Source organism: Desmodus rotundus, chromosome 3 (assembly GCF_022682495.2).
Source record: "Desmodus rotundus isolate HL8 chromosome 3, HLdesRot8A.1, whole genome shotgun sequence".
NCBI lineage: Eukaryota > Metazoa > Chordata > Mammalia > Chiroptera > Phyllostomidae > Desmodus > Desmodus rotundus.
The window spans coordinates 1,994,148-2,015,985 of record NC_071389.1 but is presented as its reverse complement, the minus strand read 5'-3'; the positions used below and the strand labels follow the sequence as shown (position 1 = coordinate 2,015,985).

The window sequence follows — 21,838 nt, the reverse complement described above, 5'->3', positions numbered from 1 at the left end:
CCTCCGTCGGGCCTCCTCTCTGGGGACGTGCTGGGTGCAGAGACGAGACAGCTGGTCTGCGCCCAGCGCTCCAGCCCTCTGCCCACCGGCAGCACAGGCCAGCCCACTGGGACAGGAGGGGCAGGGTGGTTGTCACCGCACTGCCTGGCACACGCTGGCCACCTTGGCGGTGCTTTTGAATGCAGTCACCCTCCTCCCGGCCAATGCCGGGTGACATCACCACCCCTCAAACGAGGAAACTGAGGCTCAGAGGGACCATGGGCACTGCGGAGGTCACACAGGTGGTGCCCCCGTGTCCGACCCAGGAAGCTGCAGAGGAAGCCCAGGTTCCAGAAGTGTGGGCACCGAGGCCTGCCCCCCAAAGACACGAAAGTGGGGACTGAAAGAGACACCGTGGGGCCACGCACAACAGCTGAAAGCTAAAACAACCTCGATGACCGCCCATGGGGGAGCGGTGGGACACTGCTGGGCCATAGAAAGGGACAGAGCACCGACACGGGCCACGACATGGAGGAGCCCTGGCACGGGAGGCCGCGGAGGGACGCCGCCCGCAGAGGCCCCACACTGTGGGGCTGCGCTTGTGGGAACGACTGTGCAGAATGGGCGAGTCCACAGAGCTGACAGAGGAGTGGCCGTTGTGGGTGGTGGCAGGGAGGGGAGGGGCACGGCTGCTGCTGCTGCGAGAAGAAAACGTGACGGAGACACTGGGGGGACAGCTGCACAGTGCCCAGGTGCCAAAGGCCACGGAGGCGCACCCTGGAGAAAGGATGACTTCACGTTGTGGAAATTCCACCTCAATAAGATCACTTCTAAAGTGTTTGCGAAGTCGGGGGTCCCTCTTATGAAACCCAAACATACCCTGTGGCCACTGACATGAGTGCCACCAGCTTGGGACTCAGTGGGACTCGGGGTTCTTGCACAAGAGAGGGCTCAGGATGGCGGGGGAGGCTGAGGGAGGAGGGGCAGGTGTGAAGCCCACCCTAGCCAGCAGTCTCGGGCTGCCGTGACCTGCAGTCTCTCACTGGAGACAAGCGAGGGGCCTCAGAGAGGCCTGGCCACCGTCCCAGCGAGGCTGCTGGCACAGGAGGGAAGGAAAGGGCGGCCCCCACACTCTCTGGGCGCCCCCCCTCCACGGGCTGGGGCTGGGCGGTCGAGCCGCCCGAGTCTGGGCAGGTCCCGCTGGGAGTCTGAGGGCGGCACCCCTCTGCTGACCTTGCATCACCTTAGACAGATTGCTTAAATTGCCCTGCCTCAGTTTACCCACCTGTGAAATAAGGCTAATGATATTTCCTGACCTTGAAAGGCTGTCGAGAGAGTGTTAATTAAGTTTCTGAACTGCTTGACAGGTGATGGATGGAAGGGCCAAATTTATTAGTTGGTGATTTCCAAGCCCACTGATGCCTTACGCCCGCCCCCATGAGACACACACACCGTGCACTCACACACACTCACACGCACCCCCACACATGCGGACACGTGCACACACAAGGGGCGGGTTCTAGGCAACTTTAGGAAAGGGGCTTCTAGCTTCACTGCCACAGGGACACAGGAGGCAGCGACCTCAGTGACAGATGGTATCTGGAGAGAGGAGAGCCACCCCCCCAGGCCCCCCCCCAACCACTCCTCCCTGACATTTCCACGAAGGCTCGGTGCTGCTGGGTCACCACCGCGCACCTGGGGGGCTCTTCCCAAGAGGCAAACGGGTCACGTGGGCAGGTAAGGAGCATCGCTTGAGTGGGGGCAGGTTCCCCTCACAGGGAGGGTGGGGGGTCAGGGACCTGGGGGTGGAGCGGGGCGGGGCTCCGGGGTAGGGGAGGTGCAGAAAGGGGGCGGAGGCAAGGCGGAGGGTGGAGCAAGTTGTGTGCTATCCCCTGTGGTCCTGGGCCAGCATCTCCCAGGGGCCCTTGAGAGTGAGAGCAGAGCAGGCACCGGGCAGCTGGGGTTTCCTGGGTGGGGGCTCTGCCCAGAGCTCTGGCCTGGTTTTCTGATCACCCTCCTCTGGGCCCAGGGCCCGGAGCGAGACTGCCTGACCTGCCAGGTCACAGGCTCTGCCCGTGAGACACCCCAGGTCTACTGGGCGCCCTGACTCAGTGGCCCCTCTGCTCCCACCTCCACCCCAGGGCCTGTCTTCCTGGTTCCAGCTGCACACACGTGCAGGGGCTTCCCAGGATTCAGTGCTTCCCGGGCCGCACACAGAAGCCGGAGTCCGGCCGGGCGGTCCAGGCCCCCACTCTGGCCCTGCCCACCTTTCCAGGCCTCCCCCTCCCGCTGCCCCCCACACACCTTCCTCCCGTCTATGGAGAGATGGACCCCAATACACCTGCTCTGCCCATTCCTGGCACCCCGCTCCCCCTGCGGCAGGGGACCTGGGGGAGAGCCCTCAGCCAGTCATTTAAACGCAAGGTGCCTCCATGTCCCCTTCCTCCAGGAAGCCCTCCCAGCTCCACTAGGTAAAGCTACCTGCCCCTTCCTCTGGGTTCCTGCACCACCTCTCCTGCTCCCCTTAAAGGTTCCTGTAAGCGCCAGCGAGGGCCCCTCCATCCCCGAGCCCAGCACAGCACCCGCCCCCAGCGGGCACTCCGTCCATGCCTGCTGAATGAAGCCTTCGGTGGGAACCCTTCCTCGGCCCGAAGGCGTAGAGCCAGCCTGGGCTGTGGTCTCCCCTCGTGACGGTGAACGACTCCTTCCGAAGTGCCAGAGTGCGGCCGAGACCTTCGTCCCGGGCTGGCCCCGCGGTTCGGGGGGTCCGTCACAACATGCAGAATAGAAGGCCCCTGCCTGGCAGCTCCTTCTTTTACAGAAAAGTCCCTCTCAGCGGTAGTGGTTGCGTGTCACCGAAGGCTTCTCGCAACAATTCGGGGGCTTGACCCTGCGGTGGAATGTTCACAGTTGGTCCTGGCGGCCGTCAGTCCTGGCGGGCGAGCACGGGACTCGTGGCAAAGCCGAGAGATGACAGTTAGATGCTGAGCGGAAGCTCATTGGAGCCAAGTGGGGTGTCGCCTAAAGGGATGGACGCAGGCGTGGACTTGACCGGCCGTCTCCAAACCGCCAGCACCGCCCGGGCCACCGTTGATTGTGGGAGGACTTCCCGACCCACTGCAGCAGGGGGGCGTGGCAGCCACCCTTGGGAGCAATCCTGCCTCTGCAGCTGCCCTTCACCTGTCCTGAGACTGGGAACACCTGGAGGTAGGAATGCCCCCGTGGCCTCTGTGTCCTGGGCTCCTGTGTGCGCTCACACGGAGCCAGGCAGGAAGGAGGTCGGGCCCGAGTGCCAAGTCCCAATCCCATGTTGCGCTGCCTTCCCTGGCAGGTGGGCGTAGTGCCCCTCAAACACACCCAACTCCCACTTGTCTCTGGACTGGGAAGAGCAGGGTAAATGGACCAGAGGGCAGCCCCCGGGGCTGACGGGCTGGCTGCGCATCCCAGATCTGCCACCAACTGGCCGTGGGGCCCCTCCTCCTCTCCGTGCCTCCCTGGACCCATCAACCGCCTACATCAGAGCAACGGCTCAAGGATGAGTGAAGATGTGTGGAGGGCTCAGAACAGAGCCTGGTCCGTAGCCAGCACTAACGTTGCCTGTGGGCCTCCGCGGAAGTGCATGTGAGCCTCCCACAACTACCGCCAAGCCCGGCTCTCGGTTCTCCTGGGGGGAAGGGGCACCTGGGACACGTGGGTGGCCCCTCTCCCATGCCCAGAGCAGAGAGGATGAGCCACCTTCGGGCACTCGTCCCTCTCTGAGCCTCAAGGAGATCTCAGGGCCCTTCTCAACATAGAGCTCGACCACCGAAGAAGCAGCCACGGGCTCCAGGCTGGAGACCTATTTCCCATCCCTGGTCCAGGGAGTGCCTGCTCCTGACACCAGCTGATGTGTTGGCATCTGAGGCCAAGACCCTCCAGGGCCCGGTGGGCAGGGACTCAAGGTCCACAGGCACGGGGCCCACCCGGAAGGGTGCACCAGCTTCCTGAGTGTCCCCAACTCCCTGTGGAACAGTCCCCACCTTGGAGTGCCTTGGCAGGTGGAGGAATCCACGGCTGAGCTACGGTGTCCATGACACAGCACAACCTCTTCCCCGGGGAAGCTTCCGGTGAGCACTGTCCTGCGCTCCTGGACTCGGCACGGCCTCCTCGAAATCGACGCCCTAAAGCCCTTTGCTATGATTTGCTCCAGGAAGGTGGCCATCCCTGACCACTGTCCCATGGAAGGGAACACTCGACCTGGGATCGGCACGGCTGCCCAGCCATGGCACGTCCAGAAAGGGGAGCGGCTCAGGGAGAAAGAAACTTGGGGCAACACCAGCAGCCCTCGAGGCCAGGGCGCCCAGCAAGGCAACCCGGACAAAAACGACAGCACCGTGCTCGAGGACCCAAGTCTATGACACAGGAGCCAGCCCAGCAGCTGCAGAACGCTGGGGGCAGCAACAAGGCCTGGCTGCCGGTCGGTTGGTAGCACGAGGGGTCTCACCGGGGTGGTGGGGACATTCCACACCTGGGCTACGGGATGGCCACACACAGGGCGAACTCACTGAAGGTCCCTGAAGGCACCCTGGAAATGGGTGGGCGTTATGGGCGCAGAGTACGTCTCAGTGAACACGCACGGCAGGCGGCCCGTCACCCAGAGGTTGGACCCCCTCCCTGCCCCCGGGCTCTGCACGGGGGCCCTCGTTCATGCCCACGGCTTGACATCGCAAAGCTCCCAAGAGGGCCTGCTTGGAATCAGTGACATATTTATTTTTAATTACTAGCTGGGTTGAATAACAGTATCTGTGTCACGGAGACGCTGTCATCCCTTGGTGACACTTCGTTCATTCTTGGCTGCAAAAGAATCTCTCGTTTCGACGACCGACCGCCTCTCACCTGAAACAGCAGGTGCCCGGCCCACACGGCACTGGCGTCACGGCGGCTGAGCCCGTGCGTGGGGCTGGGTTTGCTTTCGTTTTGCTCCGACTCTCCCCAAAGGGCAGTGTGCGACTAAAGGAGTAAGGAGCAAATCTCACAGAGAGGAAGGGAGCCCCACGGGACAGTGAAAACAGTATGAATGGACCTCGTGGTCCGTGCACATGGGGCTCAAACCCCAGCTCTCCCACTGGCTAGCTGTGTGACCTTGGACAAACCACCCAATCTCTCTGAGCCTCCCGTGCTCCTTTGTCACACAAGAGCACAACACCCGCCTCGCAGGGCTGCTGTGAGGGCCCCGAGGACAGACTGAGACAAGCGTGCGCCCGTCGGGTCACTCAGCGCAGAGCCCGGCTCCCGGGAAGGTCTGGCGCCTCTCGGCTGGAGGGGAAGGAAGAAGCAACAGGTCTCGTGCCCACGTTCCCAGACGCTCAGATGCTCAGAGCCGGTTCCAACACAGAGCTCCTCCCCTGCCTCCCCCAGCTTCAATCCACATGTGTCCCCACACACGACGTGCCCACACACGACACGCCCACGTGCACACTCCGCCATCACAAAGACCGAAGTGAGAACAGCAAAGCCACAAACTAGCCTCTGCCTCACAACCGCGAGGCCCCTGCCCTCGGGATCTGGAGATCAGAAACCTGCTGTGTCTCCCCGGGGTGTGGACTTGAGGCCCCTCGGCGCGGGGCAGGCAAGTGGATCTTTCCCCACGCCGGCTGCTCCACTTCCGGAGCTGACCTGGTTTACGTGCGGCCCTGGGCAGTCCTTCCTACCCAGCAATCACGCGCCGGTCGTTTATTTCTGTCCGCGGCCACGGGCCTCATGCCATCGGCCACCGCACGGGCCCCTGCTGCTGTTTGTCGCGTTCTGAAAACGGGCAGAATCCCCCCACGGCAAACTTTGTCACTGGACAACTGGGTTACCCCTCCCCCCGTTTCCACATCACTCGTAACTGCTCTGAAGTCCAAGGGCAGGGTCCCAAAGAGGTCACACACACGCCCCAGATAGACGGCCGGCTGCTGATCTCTGGCAGAGGACTACAAAGTATCCGTTCTTTTAATTAAACTGTTTGTGATCGGGTCATTGTGGATTCACAAGTGCTGTGAGGTGTAACAGAGCCGGGTCCCGTGGGAGAGTTCCCCCATCCCCTAGCGGCCACATCGCCGGAGAGAGTTTCTATAAATGCACCTCCCCCGCATCCCACCATCGACCCTGGTGGGCAGCCGGCGTGTCCCACCCGTGACCACTGTGAGCAAGGCTGCCCCGTGAACACGTGTGCAGGTCCATGTGAGGCCACACGCTTCTCATCTCTGGCCTCAGCGCCCACGAGGGGAATGCCCCCCTGTGGGGCAGTGGCCCTGCTCACGTGGGAAGACAACGCGCCAACCTGCTCTCCAGACAGGCTGTGACCTGTCCCCGCTGCCAGCCCCGTGGGGCCAGCTCCCCTACGGCCTTGTCGGCGCGGTGTCGCCGCCGTCTTTTATCTCAGCCCCTCCGACGGTGGGAGTGGGGGCTCTCTGCGGGCTGAAGTCGTGGTTCTCGAATAGTTAGTGGCGTTGAGCACCTTCCCACACGCTGTTTTTCCGTCTCAATATCCTCCTCCTTGGTGAAAGCTTCCTTCAAGGCTCTTGCCTGTTTCTAACTAGACTGTTTGATTTTTTCAAGCGGACATGCAGGGTTTATTTCCTACTTTTTTACTATTGAGGTTTGAGAGAGCTCGTGTAATCTGAATGCCCGTCCTTCGTCACACAGGTGGTCTGCGGGCACCCCGTGCCACCCTGTAACCTGTCTGCTCACCCTCCTAAGAAAACGGAGTCTCTCAAAGAGCAAAGCTTACAGTTTTGATGAAGTCCAGTTTATTGGATTTTTCCCTTTAAGGAAGTGGTTTTACTGCCAAGTGGAAGAACTCTGCCTACCCTCATATCTTGCACATGGTCTCCTTACTTTTCCCTAAAAAAAGTTTTATAGGGTTACGTTTTCCATTCACTTCTGTCACGCATTGCAAGTCCGTTTTGTGGAAGGGCGAGATCTGGGCGGGGACTGTCCGTTTATTTCTGGACTGGGAGAGTGCAGGGGCTCCCGCGCCTTTTGTTGAAAGGCCGTCTCTCTTCCGCTGAACTTGAATCTCCGTCAGAAACTGTCTGGGCGTGTTCGTGGGAGACTATTTCTGGGTGCTCCGCTCCGCCTCCTTGATCTGGGGCCTCGCGCTCGGACTGACTCCTCACATTTTATTCTCCTGTTTCCAGGCAGTTGTAGCCGCGCCAGTTTCTTCTCGTGTCGGTTTTAGAATAACCGTACCTGCAGGTACAAATATTTGGCTGAGACCTGAGGAACCGCGCCACACCTCTACCTCAGTTTGAGGGGACTGACCCCCTGGCGCCGTTGGGTCCTCTCGTCCGGGACCAGGACGGCCGCCCGCCCACGCGCGCATCCCCGCGCCTCCTGCAGCGGCGTGCCCGTCCTCCGCACACAAGTGGTGAGCATAACGTTTGGTTAAACTCACACCAAAACATTTCATTTCTGAGTCATTGTCTATGGCGCTGTATTTTTAATTTCGGCGTCTGTGTGTTCATTACAAGGAGAGACAGAGAATGAAACACAATTCATCTTTGTACATTTAGCTTGTGCCCCGCAACGCTGCCGAACTCGCTAGTTGCTTGGGGAGTTTTTTATAGATTACAAGAGATGTTCTTTGCAGACGGTATCATCTGTCTGCACCAGCAAACGCAGCTCCATTTCCTCCTGTCTGTGCGTCTTTATTTCCTCTCCTTCCTGTGCCACACGGGCCAGCACTTCCGGCACTACCGGAGCGGGGAGAGCAAATGCCCTTGACTCATCCCTGACCTCAGGGCAAAGCCACCAGGCTCCCAGCACTAAGCAGGAAGCTAGCCGAAGGCTTCTGTCGGTGTCTTTTCCCGCGCTGAGTGAGTGCCCCTCCATCCCGACATTCCTGAGAGTCCCGTCATGGACAGGTGTTGCGTCTATCAGGTGCAGACAATTGCGAGATTCTTCTCCGTGAGCCTTCCTGCACCCTAGCCACACTGATTGGTTTCCAATGTCGAACCATCCTTGCATCCCTGGAATAAACCCCATCTGGCCACGGCACCTACGTGTTACATACAGCTGACTTGTATTTGCTGATATTTTGTTAAGGACCTTTTGGGGTCCATTTTCCCGTGCGACATGGATTTCTAGTTTTCGTTTTGACAACTGCCTGCGTGTGCCTCTCACGGCAGGGCAATATCGGCGTCGTGAAGTGCCTGGAGAATGTCAGCTGCGGACAGCACTTTCTTGATGCCAGGACTGCCCCCTGGGGTCTTCTCATCCTCCCGCCTAAACCAGGGACTCCGTGAAATAGCAGGAAAATGCACTGCAGGCCCCCCGGCCCCCCCCCCCCCGACCCCGGCACTTGCACAGCACTGGAAAGCAGCCCAGCGGCCTTGGGGCCAGGCGCCCCCACCCCCTCACCCTCGCACCCGCCCACAGCCAGGTTCCAACGCGGCGTGTTTCGCGCTTTCGTGTTCCGACTCAGTCCTGCGAGCACAGCGAGGTGCCTCTGGAGGGGACGTTTGTCCTAAACAGCGGTCTCTTCTCCTGCAGTTGGAGCTCCTCACGCCCACGGGCCTCCACACTCCCCAACTCGCACGGTCACATGTACACACATCACGCGCACACCTGCACACACCCCTCCCCCACATCCACACACACCCCCTCCCCCACATCCACACACACCCCTACACACGCTCCAATACACACACACACACACACACACACCCCTATTTCTTTTAGTGTTCCTCAAAGTGTTCATTCAAACCAGGCCCTGGCGGTTCCCGGTCTCTCGTGCCCCATGGGGACTGAGGCGGCTGGGCTGTCGGCATGGGGGGCAGGTGCTGGGGTACAGGGGTGTAAGGGAGGGCCCTGCCCTCAGGCAGGTCCTGTGAATGCGTGCTCCAGTGGGGCCCCCGGGACGTGTGCCACCCAGGTGTGCTCACGTGAGCGTCGAGGACCACGCTGGACACCTTCGCCCAGGGCAGCCCTCCCTGCCGGCAGATGGCCCGGCCCCTCCTGCTCTCACACTTGCTGGTCTTCCTCCCCCCACCTGACGCCCTGCCTCTGACGCCTGTGTTAGAAGACAGAAGGCTCTGTCCCTCCGCCTCAGTCCCCAAACCACTGTGTGATGACCAGCATGGGACGTGCCCCCACAGGTCCACTTGTTGTACCTCCCTCGAGACTCCAGGCCCTTGAAAAGGCAGCAGCAGCCCCCACCTGGCTCCCCGTGCTGCCTCTGGCGGTGGCCGGGCCCTGGGTGGATGTCCACTGATGAATTAGGAGGGCTGGGGCCGGGCCGTCCTCCCGGGAACCCAGGCCAGCGGAGAGCGCTGCCGGAGGCAGGCCCCGGCAGGGGCACGGGCTTGACCACACTGACCACTCCCACGCGAGCGTCCACGGGAGAGTGCCTGGCACAGCAGGAACAAGCCCCAGGGGCTCCAGAGCACCCCAGGGTGGCCCTGAGAGAATAGATCATAGCCCTGATTTCAAGGACCTCGCAAGGGTAAGAACATACACTTAATACTCATCAATACTGCTTTATATTGATCCCACATTGAAATTGGGAACATTTTGTCTATATTGGGTTAAATTAAAAATCTCATTAAAGTTGATCTCACTTCCTTCTTTCTGTTAATGGGGCTACTGGAAATTGTCAAAATATAAATGTATCCAATTTGTATCAGACAACGCCGGTCTCCATCCTGACCAAAGGAGCCTTATCCCCCACGAGCTACCCCCCACATCGGTCAAAACCTGCCCATTTCAGAGTCTGCGTGGTGTCTGCTCACAGTCGGAAGCTCTCGAGAAAGGAAGTGAATTAAAAGTGCATGTGCAGCGAGTGACAGCCGAGATTGGGGCGTTTTCTCTGCCACCGACCTTCCTCAACATCTGCCCACCCGCCCACCCGTGGCCTCACGTACCAACCAGAACCTCCTCCTTCCAATACACCGGCTCTGTCTCTAGGTAAGCACTTCCTAGTCCCCATTAGCTGTCCAAACTGTCTCAGTCCCCGAGAGAGCCGAGGGGAAGGGACGACCTCGGCCTCACTGGAAGACTAGTACTTCTGCCCCCCGGGGCCCCCGCCAAGTCTCCCTGTTCTCCCTTGACGGTACCTTTGCCCCCCATCCCACTGCCAGACCTGTGCCACCTGCCTTCATGTTCTCTCCCCATCTGCACCCACCCTTCCTCCAAGACACTTAAAAATTGGATGTCTAGCTCCTACTGAACTGATAATGACTGAAAGAGTTCCATGGCATAATGCTTCCTGAACATGCCTGCCTTCCAATTATAACTCAAGTCAAGCCAAAGGAATGAATCTCTAATGGTGGATTGTGAGTACCCGTACACCAGGTTGAAGAAGAGGTGTATCTGTTTGTGTCAGGACAGGGCCTACTCTGAAGACCGGCCTTGGCTGGGCATTCCTTTCCCAGCTCTCAGTGTGACGTCAGGGATGAGTGACCACAAGGACAAGCCTCAGCACGCCAAGGGCACGGTGCCATACTCGTCCACAGACATCTCCTGAGTGTCCCCTGTGCACCCGGCACTCTTCCTAGGAGTCAGTGAAGAATGGGGCACAGGCCCCGCCCAGAGGCTGGCGCTCCAGTCCACTGCAAAGTGGACACACTGCCAGCTACGAGGTCCTGGCCCTGCTGCCACGCTGTCTGTCCCCTCCAGAAGCCCTTGAGGTCACACACAGCCAAGCATGGCTCTCCTCAGCAGCCGCACAGCCCAGGCAACTGCCCACTCGGGGCTGGAAACGACGGGAAGGCAGAGAGGCAGCGGCCTTGCCAGGACAGCCCTCCTTGGCCGGCCACCGAGAGAAAGTGCCACAATTGGCAGAAGTCCCAGTGAGTGGACCGAACAAGCAGAGGGAATGGCGGGCTGGGGAGGGCGCAGCACAGATGGATCCAGCATGGCTGCCACGAATCTTTCTCTGGGTGGGAGGGGATAAAACACGAAGGGACACAGTGCGGGCATTGAGTGCGGATGCAAACACAAGACCTGCCCTGCCCCTCCCCACCCGCTGTTGGTCCTTGTCCTTGGCTAACGCATCGGCCCTCCACTCCCAGTTCCCTGTGGGTCACAAAGGAAACATTTATCAACTATGAAGACCCCGCAGGTGAATAGTGGGCTTCTGGCCTCTCACGGTCCCCGGGGCACTTTCAAAAGCGAAAGAACCTGAAGCCAGGAACAGCCCCATTATCTTGGCCGGCCCAGAGGCTGCTGGGAGGCGACTGGACAGCTGCCCCGGCCCCCGGCCCCCGGCAGCAGCAGGGCAGAGCCCTCACTGCTCTCTCCTAGAAGGGGCTTTGGGGCTGACACGGAAGCACCACAGTGTTCCTGGTTGGTCGGTGGGGTGCAGAGAGTTGCCCCCAACCGGGGGCTGGAGCAGCCAGGCCTCAGGAGGCAGATCTGACCCAGCCCAGACGGATGGACACCCAGGTGGCCAGGGCCCCCCACCCGAGGGCCCCCAGGGCTCTGGCAGGCACCCTGTAGCCTCGGACTTTGCATGAACGGAGAGCCGGTCTGAGTTACGTAACTGCCACTCCCCACTCGGCCTCCTGACTCACCAGCTCTGTGATTCCTGGAAGGGGTCTCGGGGAGAAGGAGTCCACTGGCTGCATGGTCTGCGGGCTCCAGGGAGGCCCGCCCCTGCCTCTGTCCCCTCCCCACCCCCCGGGTCTGATTGGCATCGGGCAGGAGAAACCCTCTCGAGCCAGACTTCAAACACAAAAATCTAGATCAAGGATATATTTGGCTTTCCAAGCTAATCTGCACATCAGCTTGGTCTCCACTGACTTGTAACCCTTTGAAGAAAACTGGGCAACTACACATGGAAGGCAGGTGACTCTTACGTAACCCCAGACAGAAGCCCCGGAGTTCTGGAAGGCTCTGCAGTGCCATGCCGGTCGGTCGGGTCGGGGCCTGGCATTTACCCACTTCACCATGACCCGGGGTGCCGCCTCGCCCGCATTCCCCAGGCACCCTGGGGCCTGCCCACCAAGAGTCCGAAGACTCACCCCAGCCCACTTCTGCCAAACGCCTTGATGGTGCCCAGGTCAGTGGGTGGGGGCGACGAGGCCAGGATGGGGTGCTGCCGCTCCCACACCATCCAAGTGACCCCGGTCAGGAAGAAGCACCAGCAGCGGGAAAGCAAGCTGACCCCTCTCCAGGGACCAGAAGATGGACAGAAGTCTCAGGGAGGCCTGGGGCTGTCCAAGCTGCCGGCCCTGCTCCTTACTTATCATCTTCCTTGATGCGCAGAAGGAGAGAAAGCAGGTGATTAAAATAAATCAACAGAAGGGACAGACTGGGAGGAGCCTGCCGCCCCCTCCTGCACTTGGACAGCGGACCCCCGGGGAGGGTGGGGGGTGGTGCTTGAGGGTAAGGGGCGCGCCCAAGTGGTGGAAAGATTTGAGCTGCCTCCTAAAATGGCGATTCGTTCCAGCGTCATTGTCCCTGATAAGAATCCCAGCCACAACGCTCCACGGACCCCAGCTGGAAACACAGGCGTGGGCAGGATTCGCTGAAGGGCCGTGTCTGTGGACAGAGCGTCTGACCGTCCTCCAAAGCCGCTGGAGGACTCTACAGGCAGGGCTGGTGACAGCCGACCCACTGGGGCTCCCTGCGGAGAGGCTCAAAGGTGGCACCGTGTGCTCAGGGAACTGCGAAGTGCCCCGTGACAGAAAAGTGTGTGACATAATGTTGTCATAGCCCCCACCCCCACCGCAGCCGCATCCCAGGGCCTCCCAGGCAGAAGGGGTCACGGAGCCTGAGGGGAGAACAGACGGAGCGATTCCAGGGGACAGGAAGAAGCAGCCACTTTGGCTGGGCAGTGAACTCCCGAGGACAAGAGCCTGGCACAAGCCGGGCCCCTGACAAGCAGCGACGTGGTGGTCTGCAGCCCCCACCCCGCTCCCCCCACCTCCCCCGGCTGCTCCTGGTGCTCACGGAGGTCAGGCTCGTCCAGGGCGGCTGGGCACGCTGCTGGTCGCCTTCAGGGGCTACCCGGACCCATGCTGGGGCAGGCTCTTCAGAGCTTTGCTGCAACTTCCTCCCCCCACCCCGAAAAGGCATAAAAACAGCTCAGAAAGCCTCAGCCCGTTTCCCCTGCGAGAAAGGAGAGGCTCCCTGCAGAGCTCCCCTCAAAAGCAGAAGCAAAACACCAAGCCTAGACTGTGTCTTGGAAACCAGAGCTGAGAGCCCCTCACATGGCTGACCCCAGAATCATCCTGTTACCTGGGCTCCAGGTTCGACATTTGCCTGTCTCAGCCAGGCTCCAAGCCTGGCAGCAGGAGCCTGGTGCTCACCTGGGAGCCAGGGACCCAGCAAAGGTGACGGGCTGACTTCAAGGCACAAGTGCCTTTCGGGTCTGGAGCAAGCCACCCTTGGCTCTCAGGCAGCAAGACCGGCGGCCAGTGTGAGGCAGGACGCGCAGCCCCTCGGCAGGGCCGCCCGCCGGCCCAGGGACGGCTCTCACACATGACAGAGCTCTCTCCTGTCAGCCTCCCACATAGGTGACAGCTGGTCCTTGGAGACCCACTTACAGAAAATCTCTTGTGCTAACAGTGAAGGGAAAAAAACAAAAGGTCAAACTTCAAAATCAGCAACAGAACTATTTCCTAAAGCAAAACCCCAGGAAGAGCCCGCCTGGGGATGCTTCCGGGGAACCGTGCCCACGAATTCTGGACGGACAGAGAGCTTTCTTCCTGGTATTTCCTCTCCTCGCCCCTTATCAAAATGTACTAATCTCTCGAGCTAGCAACTTAGTAATAAAAAAAATGTCGGTTCAAATAACTCCCAGGCAGTCCAAGCAATCACGTGCCAGACGGCGGCTCGGGGTGCTCAGGGGTGGGGTAGGGGCACGGCGGGTCTTCCCAAGGCCCAGGGCTCTGGCTGAGCCCCGAAGGCAGAGGGCAGGGCGCGCGATGGGTCCCCGGCGAAGCCTGCTGCTCCATTTTGTCTGCGCCCAGCCCCTTGTCTAGTCCAAGCACACGACTGGATTCAGGCCGAGCCCGTGCCCATCACCAGCCGCCTCACCATTAACCTTTCCAAGCCCACGCGGGCCGACGAGACCCCGCCTCGCGGAGAAGGAAAGCCGCTTTCCAGAAAAAGGCCAATGATAACATCCGACAATTCTCACTGGCTGTCGTAAACAGTGGGGAACCGTCTCCCGGACCCAGGACAGCCAGACAGACGACGCGGGCGAGCTCCGTCCCCTTTCGATTTCTCAAAATCAGGACGCGCACTCGATCCTCCCGGGGGCTCATCCCCGCCCCCCTCGGACCGGCTGGCGGCGGGGGCGGCTCGGGCGGGCGGCCGGCCCCGGCTTCGTCCCCAACGCGGGAGCGCAGTGCATCCCAGTGGACGAACTCGGGAACCGCACGCTGCCTCTCGCCGCCTCCGCCTGCGTCCTCTCGGCTCTCGCTGGCAACCTGGGACCCAAACGCACCAGCTCCGCCGAGCCCCCAGCGGGAGGGTGAGGGCTTGGAGGCAGCCTGCCCCGCCAGGGGACGACTGTGCCTCGCTCCCCTCTCGGCGGCCCGCGGCAGGGGTTGAAGCCCGAGCGCCCGCACAGGCGGGCAAAGTTTGCGGGAAGGGGGCTTCCTGGGTACCCCCCACCGCGGGCTCGAAGCCCCATTCCAGCTCGCCCTGGAGTCCGAGACACAGACAAGCCCCGGGGCACTTCCACGGGTGTTTCGGTATGTGGGGGGGGGCGGGGGCGCCCGCTCGAGCTCCCCTAGAACCCCAGCCTCTCGCGCCCCCAGCTGCCCGCCAGCTGTGCGCTCCCATGGAGCCCAGAGGTCACCGACAAACAGCTGGGTCGGCAGCTGGAAGCCCAGGAGGCCCCTGCTCAGCCCTGGAGCCCAGAGAAACACGAGACACGGGCTTGGAGGCTGTTTGCTTTTGCTGTCCTCCAACTCCGCCTGCCGCGCTCTCGCCCGGAGCCGAGAGCTCTGGCTGTCCCCGGTAGCCCTAGCCCCCGCCATGGGTCCACAGCCCGCCGCTCCCAGCGGCCGGCGCCTCGCTCCGGGCCCCGGGGAGGAGGCGCGCCGGGGCTGCCGGCCAGGACGCTGCGCTGCTGACGCCGCGAGCCGCCGGCGCCCCTGCCCGGACCCCAGAGGCGCGGAGCCCAGGAGAGCGGGCCGCTCCCTGCGGAGCCGCTGGGCTCCGAGCTCCAGACCGGCGCCCCATCCCGGCGCCCGGTGCACCCCGTTGGCCGCTCGCGGGGAGCGGGAAGGAGTCCCTTCATTCGCAACACTGAGGAAAGCGCCCTTCCGCCCAGCCCGGCCCCCACGCACCCACCCGCACCAGGGCGCTGGCCGGGTCGCTCACCTGAGTCCTAAAAGCTGTTGAATCCACATGGTCACGTTTCGGGGAACGGAGCCTCAGACCTTGCTCGCCCCGGCCATCTGCGCGGCGCCCGATCCCGCTCGCTTTCGTCCCGCGGCGCCGGTCTCTGGCTCTCGGTCCGCCGCCCGCCGCCCGCCGGCCGCGGGGCGCAGAGCGAGTCAGAGCGCGGCCGCGCGGGGCTCCATGCCGGCCGGCGCGCCGCCGCTGTTGGGGCGCATGGCTCAGGCTGGGCGGCCCGCGGGGGCGCACATCCTCCGGCCGAGGTGTGGGGCTCGCGGCCCCCTCTGGGGGAGACCCAGCGAAGGCAGCGGCGAGCCCGGCGGGGAAGGGGGAGGCTGGCCCGGGAGAGGGACGCACTCCCGCGCTGCGTCCGTGCAGCGAGGGTCGCAGGACCAGCGGCTTCGCCCTCCGGGGCCTCGAGGAGGGAGGCTGGGCAGCGCCGCCGCGAACGGTGCGTGTCTCTAGCTTCCAGTCGGAGCCCCGCGCCGAGGGGGCGGCGCGGTCCGGGGATCGGGGGGAGGCGGTGACTCGAGAGGACGCGAGTCCTCTCCGCGCGCCGCCGGGCCGCGGGGCTCTGCCTGGGCTCCGTCGCCGGTCGGCACAGCCCAAGTTGGCCGGGGGCTCCGTCTGAGCTCTCGCTCTGCAGACGGCCGCGGCGCCGGAGGCGGGCAGGAGGCGGGCACGGGAGGCGCGCGGGGCGAGGGCGCCGTGGAGCGCGGGGCGTGGGGACGCGCGGCGGCGGCGCGGCGCCGAGGAGGCGCGCGGGGATCCCGGGGCCCCGCTGCCCGCGCCCACCGCGCCCGCCGCAGAGCAGCCTCCCTCCGCTCGTCTGCCTCTCCGCGCACTGGCCCCCGCCTCCCCGAGCGGGTCCCAACTCCGCCCGCCTGGCCCGGCTCACGTCACCCGCTTCCCCGCCCCTCGAACTGGAGCTCGAGCCCCCTGTCCGGCCCCGGCTGCCGTTCTCCGCCCCGCCTCGCGGGGGCCCGCCTCGCCGCTCAAGGCTCTGCCCGGCCCGGGCAACACCAAGCGGGCCCCGGCAGCCCCTTGCTTATCGCCAGCTGGTCCGGGTCCCCACCTTGGGAAAGGCCCGAGAGAGGCCGTGGGATCCGATTGGACAGCTGGGCGCCTCCGGATGGTGTTGCCACGGTAACCGGATGGCTTGCGAGGCAGTTCGAAGTTCCTACTCGGTTCCCGGTGCGTCCAGGGGACCCAGAGAGCTGCTTTGGGGAAGGGGCGTTTCCGCGGGAGCACTTCGGGGGCGCATGGAGAGGGGCTGAGCGAAAAGTTCCTCCAGACGGAGCTGCGCGAGGGGTCCACGCGGCAGTGCGTGGGAGGCGGGAGGATCCGCTACGAGGATTCCTTCTCTTCCCGCTGCCTGGGCCGCTGCCCGGGCCTCCGTCTCCGGCTCTGACGGAAGAAGTTCCTGGTCAGAGCGAAGCACCTTCTGCCCCAGCCCGGCTCCCCAAGCATCACCAGGCCCCTGCTGGGTGCCAGGCAACCCCCGCTCGCCCACTTGCTTCTGGGGCCAGGCCCTGACTCGGAAGGGGACAGCTGGAGAGTTCCAGGACTCGGCCTTCCAGATTCTTAGCCACCCGCCGCTGGCTGGCCCCACTTCTTCCCCGACCCAAGACCTCCCAGGGCCCCCCTGGTTAGGCCGCATTTGCAAGACACTGACCGAGGGAGGAAAGACGCCGAGGGGGACTGGGTTCCCTGGGAGAAGTGATACCCTCACGGTGCTGGGCCGACTGGCTGACGTCTGGGGAGACCTCAGACGAGCCCTGCTTCCCCCACTAGGCGCCCTGCCCTCGAGAGACAGACGTGCGAGTCGGGGCCTTAGAAATGGGTGGCGCGGTCCTTACCCAGCAAGTGTGGAGTGGGGCCCTGGGGGGGGCGGGCGGCAACTCACAGGAGGCCTGATCCCTGCAGGGCCCCCCCAGCTGAGCTCTGGAGTCACCACAGCACCCCCAGCTGGGAGGGGCAGCTGGCGCCTGGAGGGGTCAGCCCAGCAAGGCCGGACGGGGCAGGCCAGGTAGGCCCTTCCTCCCTGGGCCCCCCAGACTCTGAGGCCCAGGGCAGTGTCCGCTGCCAGCCAGGGGGACTGACCGCACCCGGCCTCCCCAGGACGCTGCCAGAGGAAGGGGCAGGAGCCAGGCAAGGGTGGGGGGCACGGCCCCAGCCTTCACTCTGGCAGACCAGAAGCCCCTGGTGGCTGAACTGTGGGGTCCTGGGCCGGTGATTGAATCTCTCCGACCCTCGGTTTCGCCTTCTGGGAAACGTTTTCCATGTTCCCTTCCACACAGGGATTCTTGCAGGGATTAAGAGAGGCGGCCCCAGCACCCGGCCGAGTCAGCCCTTTGCCTGATCTTCCCGGAGCCCCCTGCCCCGCCCCCCCGGGGGTGCAGATCCGCGGGAAGGAGAGAGGCAGGGTGGTCCTGGAACAACGCGCTGGGCCCTGGATAGTCCGGAGAGTGGGGTGGCCGCGTGGCTGCCCCCTAGCGGGACCAAGTGGGAGTGCTGCGCCCGGGAGACCCTCCCACAGCCAGAAGAACCCTGAAGGAGGCTGCAGGCGGCGAGGCTCCCCAGCCCCCAGCCGCTCGGCTCCTCGGACCCCTGGGGCAGCCTTGTGCCAGGCTGCGGACCCCGCCTCGGAACGTTTTTTAGTGCACACCCTAAAATGCACAGGAGGAGGAGGAGGAATGCATTGTGAACATGTTAATAAAACAACGATTTGAGGTAGCGGTATATGCTCTTTTTACCACCACATTAAGTAATTACTCAGCCACACTGAGAAGCACCGGAATGCGGGCGTTGAGACGTGCGAGGCGCTGAGATGTGCACCCCCTCGGCGACGTCGGACAGTGGCAGGCGCCGTCACTGTGGCGGTGAGCTGCGCACATGGCTAACGGCCAAGGGTGTGAGCCTGCAGCTCGAGTTCCAGACATGCCCCCCTACCCAAGTGTGAGGACCCTTTGAAGTCTATCCACGTAGCTGGGGGGCCCCACACCCCAGGGGTGAAACCAGGGCTACCGAGAGAGTCAAGGGGAGCGTCTCCTGAGAGCAGACCCAGGGCTGAGCTGTGACAGAGCCCCGAGGGGCCTCGGAAAGACGGCAGACCACCCAGACGCTCCCCAAGTGTGCGCAGGCCTCGGTTGTGTGCAGGGAGGGCAGAGCCCCGTCCCCACACCCGGCTGGCCCCGGTGGCCTCAGACCAGGCACCGGTGCGTTTGTCTCTGCCCCGAGCGCCGAACGCCGATAGCTCCAGGCCAGGCCCTACACAGAGAGCGCCTCCTGTGACTGCGTGTTATTTTTGGCCTTGACGAGAATGCTGTCACTTGCTACGTGCTGAAAAGAGACGAAACCACGGCTTATATTGCCCTGGTGCTGTAGCTGCTTTCCTGGACTCAGACAGCGTCTCAGGTTTGGGGCCGGTTCGCATTCCTTCTCTCGGGAATTAAGAGCGTGAGCGAGTTGCTTAGAAGCCAGCATGCACGCCGCTCACACACACGCACGCACGCACACCCACACACACATGCAGCTGCAGCAGGTGCCGGCGGGAAGCTTTCAGATGTCCCTGCTGCGGGAAGATCTCCGGGTCCCCAGCCACCTCCTGCCCTGCCCACCTGTTGCCCCCACTGGGAGAGAGCTGTGCTGCTCTGGGGCAGGGGTACCCCCGGCCTCCCCTAGCCCCTCCCCTTGCCCCGCTCTAGCTTCCCAACCTCGCAGTTCTCTGACCCCGCAGGAGACCCTCCCTCTTCGAAGCCCTCGCCCCAGTGGCCTCACAGACCCCACTCCGGTTAAGTCCCATCCCAAGTCACATGGACCTGCCATTGTTCATTTTCCTCCCAGGGAGGCAAACGTGTCGTGCGCGTGACATTGAATTAAGTAACTAAGTTTGTGACTTTCAGTGAATGGGAAAGTGCGGCTGAAAGCGATCACGTGTCCCTTTCAAGCAGTCACGGTACGACCTTCCCTGCCTGCCCACCCCCTGCCCTACTTTCCAGCACCCTCCCCCACCCCCAGTAAAACTTGCGGTGGTGTGGGGGGGGGGGGGGGCAGGGACTCAGGTCACTTTTCCTTCCTTCTCCCAGAAGGCTAAGGGCCAAGGGGTTGGAGTTTCTCCCCTGCACCTGAGTTGCTCCCAGGTGAGGCTGCCCAGGGCTGCAAACCGCGCCCCGCCCCCCGCCCCAGGCTGAATGCCAGGGTCAGGCTGCTGGGTCAGAGGTCAGAGGCCAGAGAGAGAAGCTGGAAAGCCCCCCCAAACACACAGAGGCAAATGACTCACAGGACACTCAGGCCCCCAGCCCGGGGCCGGCCAGAGACAGTGACGGGTCTCTCCTGCCGCTCAAGCACACGAGTGTTCAGAGAGAGAAAGGCGGTCCCGGCCTGCTTAGGGCAGTTGGCACGGGGGCTGCCCAAGCATTCAGCCGGCCTGGCGGCCTGGCGTGGAGGAAAACCCTCATTCCAAGGCTTTTCAGGAGTCTCTGTGCTGATAGGTCTTCCTCTTCTGTGCAGGTGGGAGGAGAGAGGGCTCATTTGCATTGCAAATTAGAGTGGCACTATTTGAACCCGCCCCTTGGCATGGCCAGTCAGGGGCTTGGGTGTGAAGCTGGAGAGAAGCTGGTGGGTGGGCAGACAGACCTGCACGAAGCGGGTCAGGGGCTGGGCCGGCTGGGGTGGGGCGGGGGGGGGGGGGTGCGTAGTGGGGGGCCACGGGCCCAGGCGAGTCCCTACATTTTGTCCTAACTGTGGCTGGGCCAGCCTGAGGCTGTGTCCTGTGCCGTGGTTCCACCCCAGGGTGGTGCTATTGTTAGAGGTGAGCTGGGGAGCGATGGATGGGTTAGTCTGCTGTGGGGCAGGTGGGGTGGGGGGCAACTGTGGAGGGGGTAGCCAGGGCAAAGAACAGAGACAAGGTGAGTAACTGGAAAAAGAGGTGAGAAAATCCCCTTCCTCCCTCAGCTTCCAGAAGACTCTGCCTGGGGGGAGGAGAGGGCAGGGCAAGGGGTACCTGTCTTCCCAGAGGTCTCGGCTTGGGGCTCTGGGCCGATTACTGGGGTACCAAGGACGGGGTGGGAGAATGGGGGCAGAGAAGGGCAGACCCTAGGCTGCACATAGGGACATGCAAGGGGCTCAGAGAGGAGGGTGACTGGCAGCCGAGGGTCTGACTCCGGCTGGTTGGAGAGGGGAGAGGGCACCCTCATCTTGCTGCTCAGCCCGGAGGGTGTGCAGAAAGTTCCAGTGAATGAGGCTGCAGGCACGAGTCACCCGCAGAATGAGCTCAGGGAAGGGGAACCCTGCCGGGAGGCTTGCTGCCGCTGGCTGGTCTGGAGACCCTTGGCTCCAGGCCGAAAAGACAAAGCTGGTCACAGTGAGTCTCGATGATTGGTGTTCCTTCCACCTCAACGTGGAAACCACGTGGGTCAGCTAAGGCGGAGTGTCTTATCAGCAGACAATGACGGGAGCTTGGCAGCCGGCCCAGCCACGCCTGAGTGCTCACTCGTGCTCACAAGCGCCAGGAGCTGCCTGCTGCCTGTCACCTTCATTCAGGACCCGACCCGAAGGAGCGGCTCCACCTGGACACCCCTGTCACATGGCCCAGGGCAGGGAGACCTGGCAGAGCCTCGCCGTGGCCCGTGGAGCTCTTCTGGGAAGGGGCCCATGTCACGACTGAGCACATTTCACCGGCCAAAGCAAGCGACAGGGCCAGGCTGACCATCGGGGGGTGGAAGGTGCAAACCTCACACGGGGAGGGGCACGGCACACTTTGGACACTCGTATCGTCTTCTGCGCTTACCAGTAGGTACCAGCAGTTCGGGAAGGTAATTCGTATCTGCTCCCTGAGCCCCTGAACTTGACGACACCGGATTTGTTCACGGGAGGGAAGCGGGTTCTCTGCCGAGAGTGCAGAGTTTGCGTGACTTTCTCTGTCTCCGAACTCTGGACAGGCCCTCAAATCCCAAGGTCGGGATGGCTCTGGACTCGACTTTGTCACTTGTCAACAATGACTGGGTGGTGGGGCTCATTGGCTCACCCCTGACTGAAAAGACAGTCGATGATGGTTCTTTGGGGGCTGCCCATCTATCTAGAGGGGAGAGCTGTGATTGGTCAAAAAAAAAGTACCACCAGCATCCTCACCCTCATCATCACCATCATCACCACCGTCATCACACTCTTCATAACCACCATCATCACCATCTTCATCATCACCATCACCACCACCACCACCACCATCATCACAATCTTCATCACCACCATCATCACCATCTTCATCATCACCATCATCACCATCACCACCATCATCACAATCTTCATCACCACCATCATCACCATCTTCATCATCACCATCATCACCATGAAGAGTTCTGCTGGAGCTCGGGTCCCCCGGAGAAATGCGTTCCGATCACAGCAGAGAGCAGCAGCCCGTCACCCCTCCCCTGGCCAGGCACAGGCAGACCCGTCGCCCCAGCAGCAGCTGTACAGCTCACAGCCCGTCTAGAGAGTAATTGAGCAGAAAAGCCACTTCCTCCAACCACATCTTCCT

At 62.5% G+C, this 21,838-nt stretch overlaps 1 protein-coding gene across 1 annotated transcript in view; it reads right to left on the bottom strand.

Moving 5' to 3' along the window:
• AJAP1 (adherens junctions associated protein 1) overlaps positions 1-16,130 on the bottom strand; it is an 84,918-nt gene extending 68,788 nt beyond the window's left edge. Inside the window, exon 1 of the mRNA XM_053920612.2 lies at positions 15,283-16,130. Coding sequence (XP_053776587.1) covers positions 15,283-15,311 — 29 coding nt within the window. The 5' untranslated portion in view covers positions 15,312-16,130. The remainder of the gene's footprint in view (positions 1-15,282) is intronic.
• Between the last annotated feature and the right edge of the window lie 5,708 nt (positions 16,131-21,838).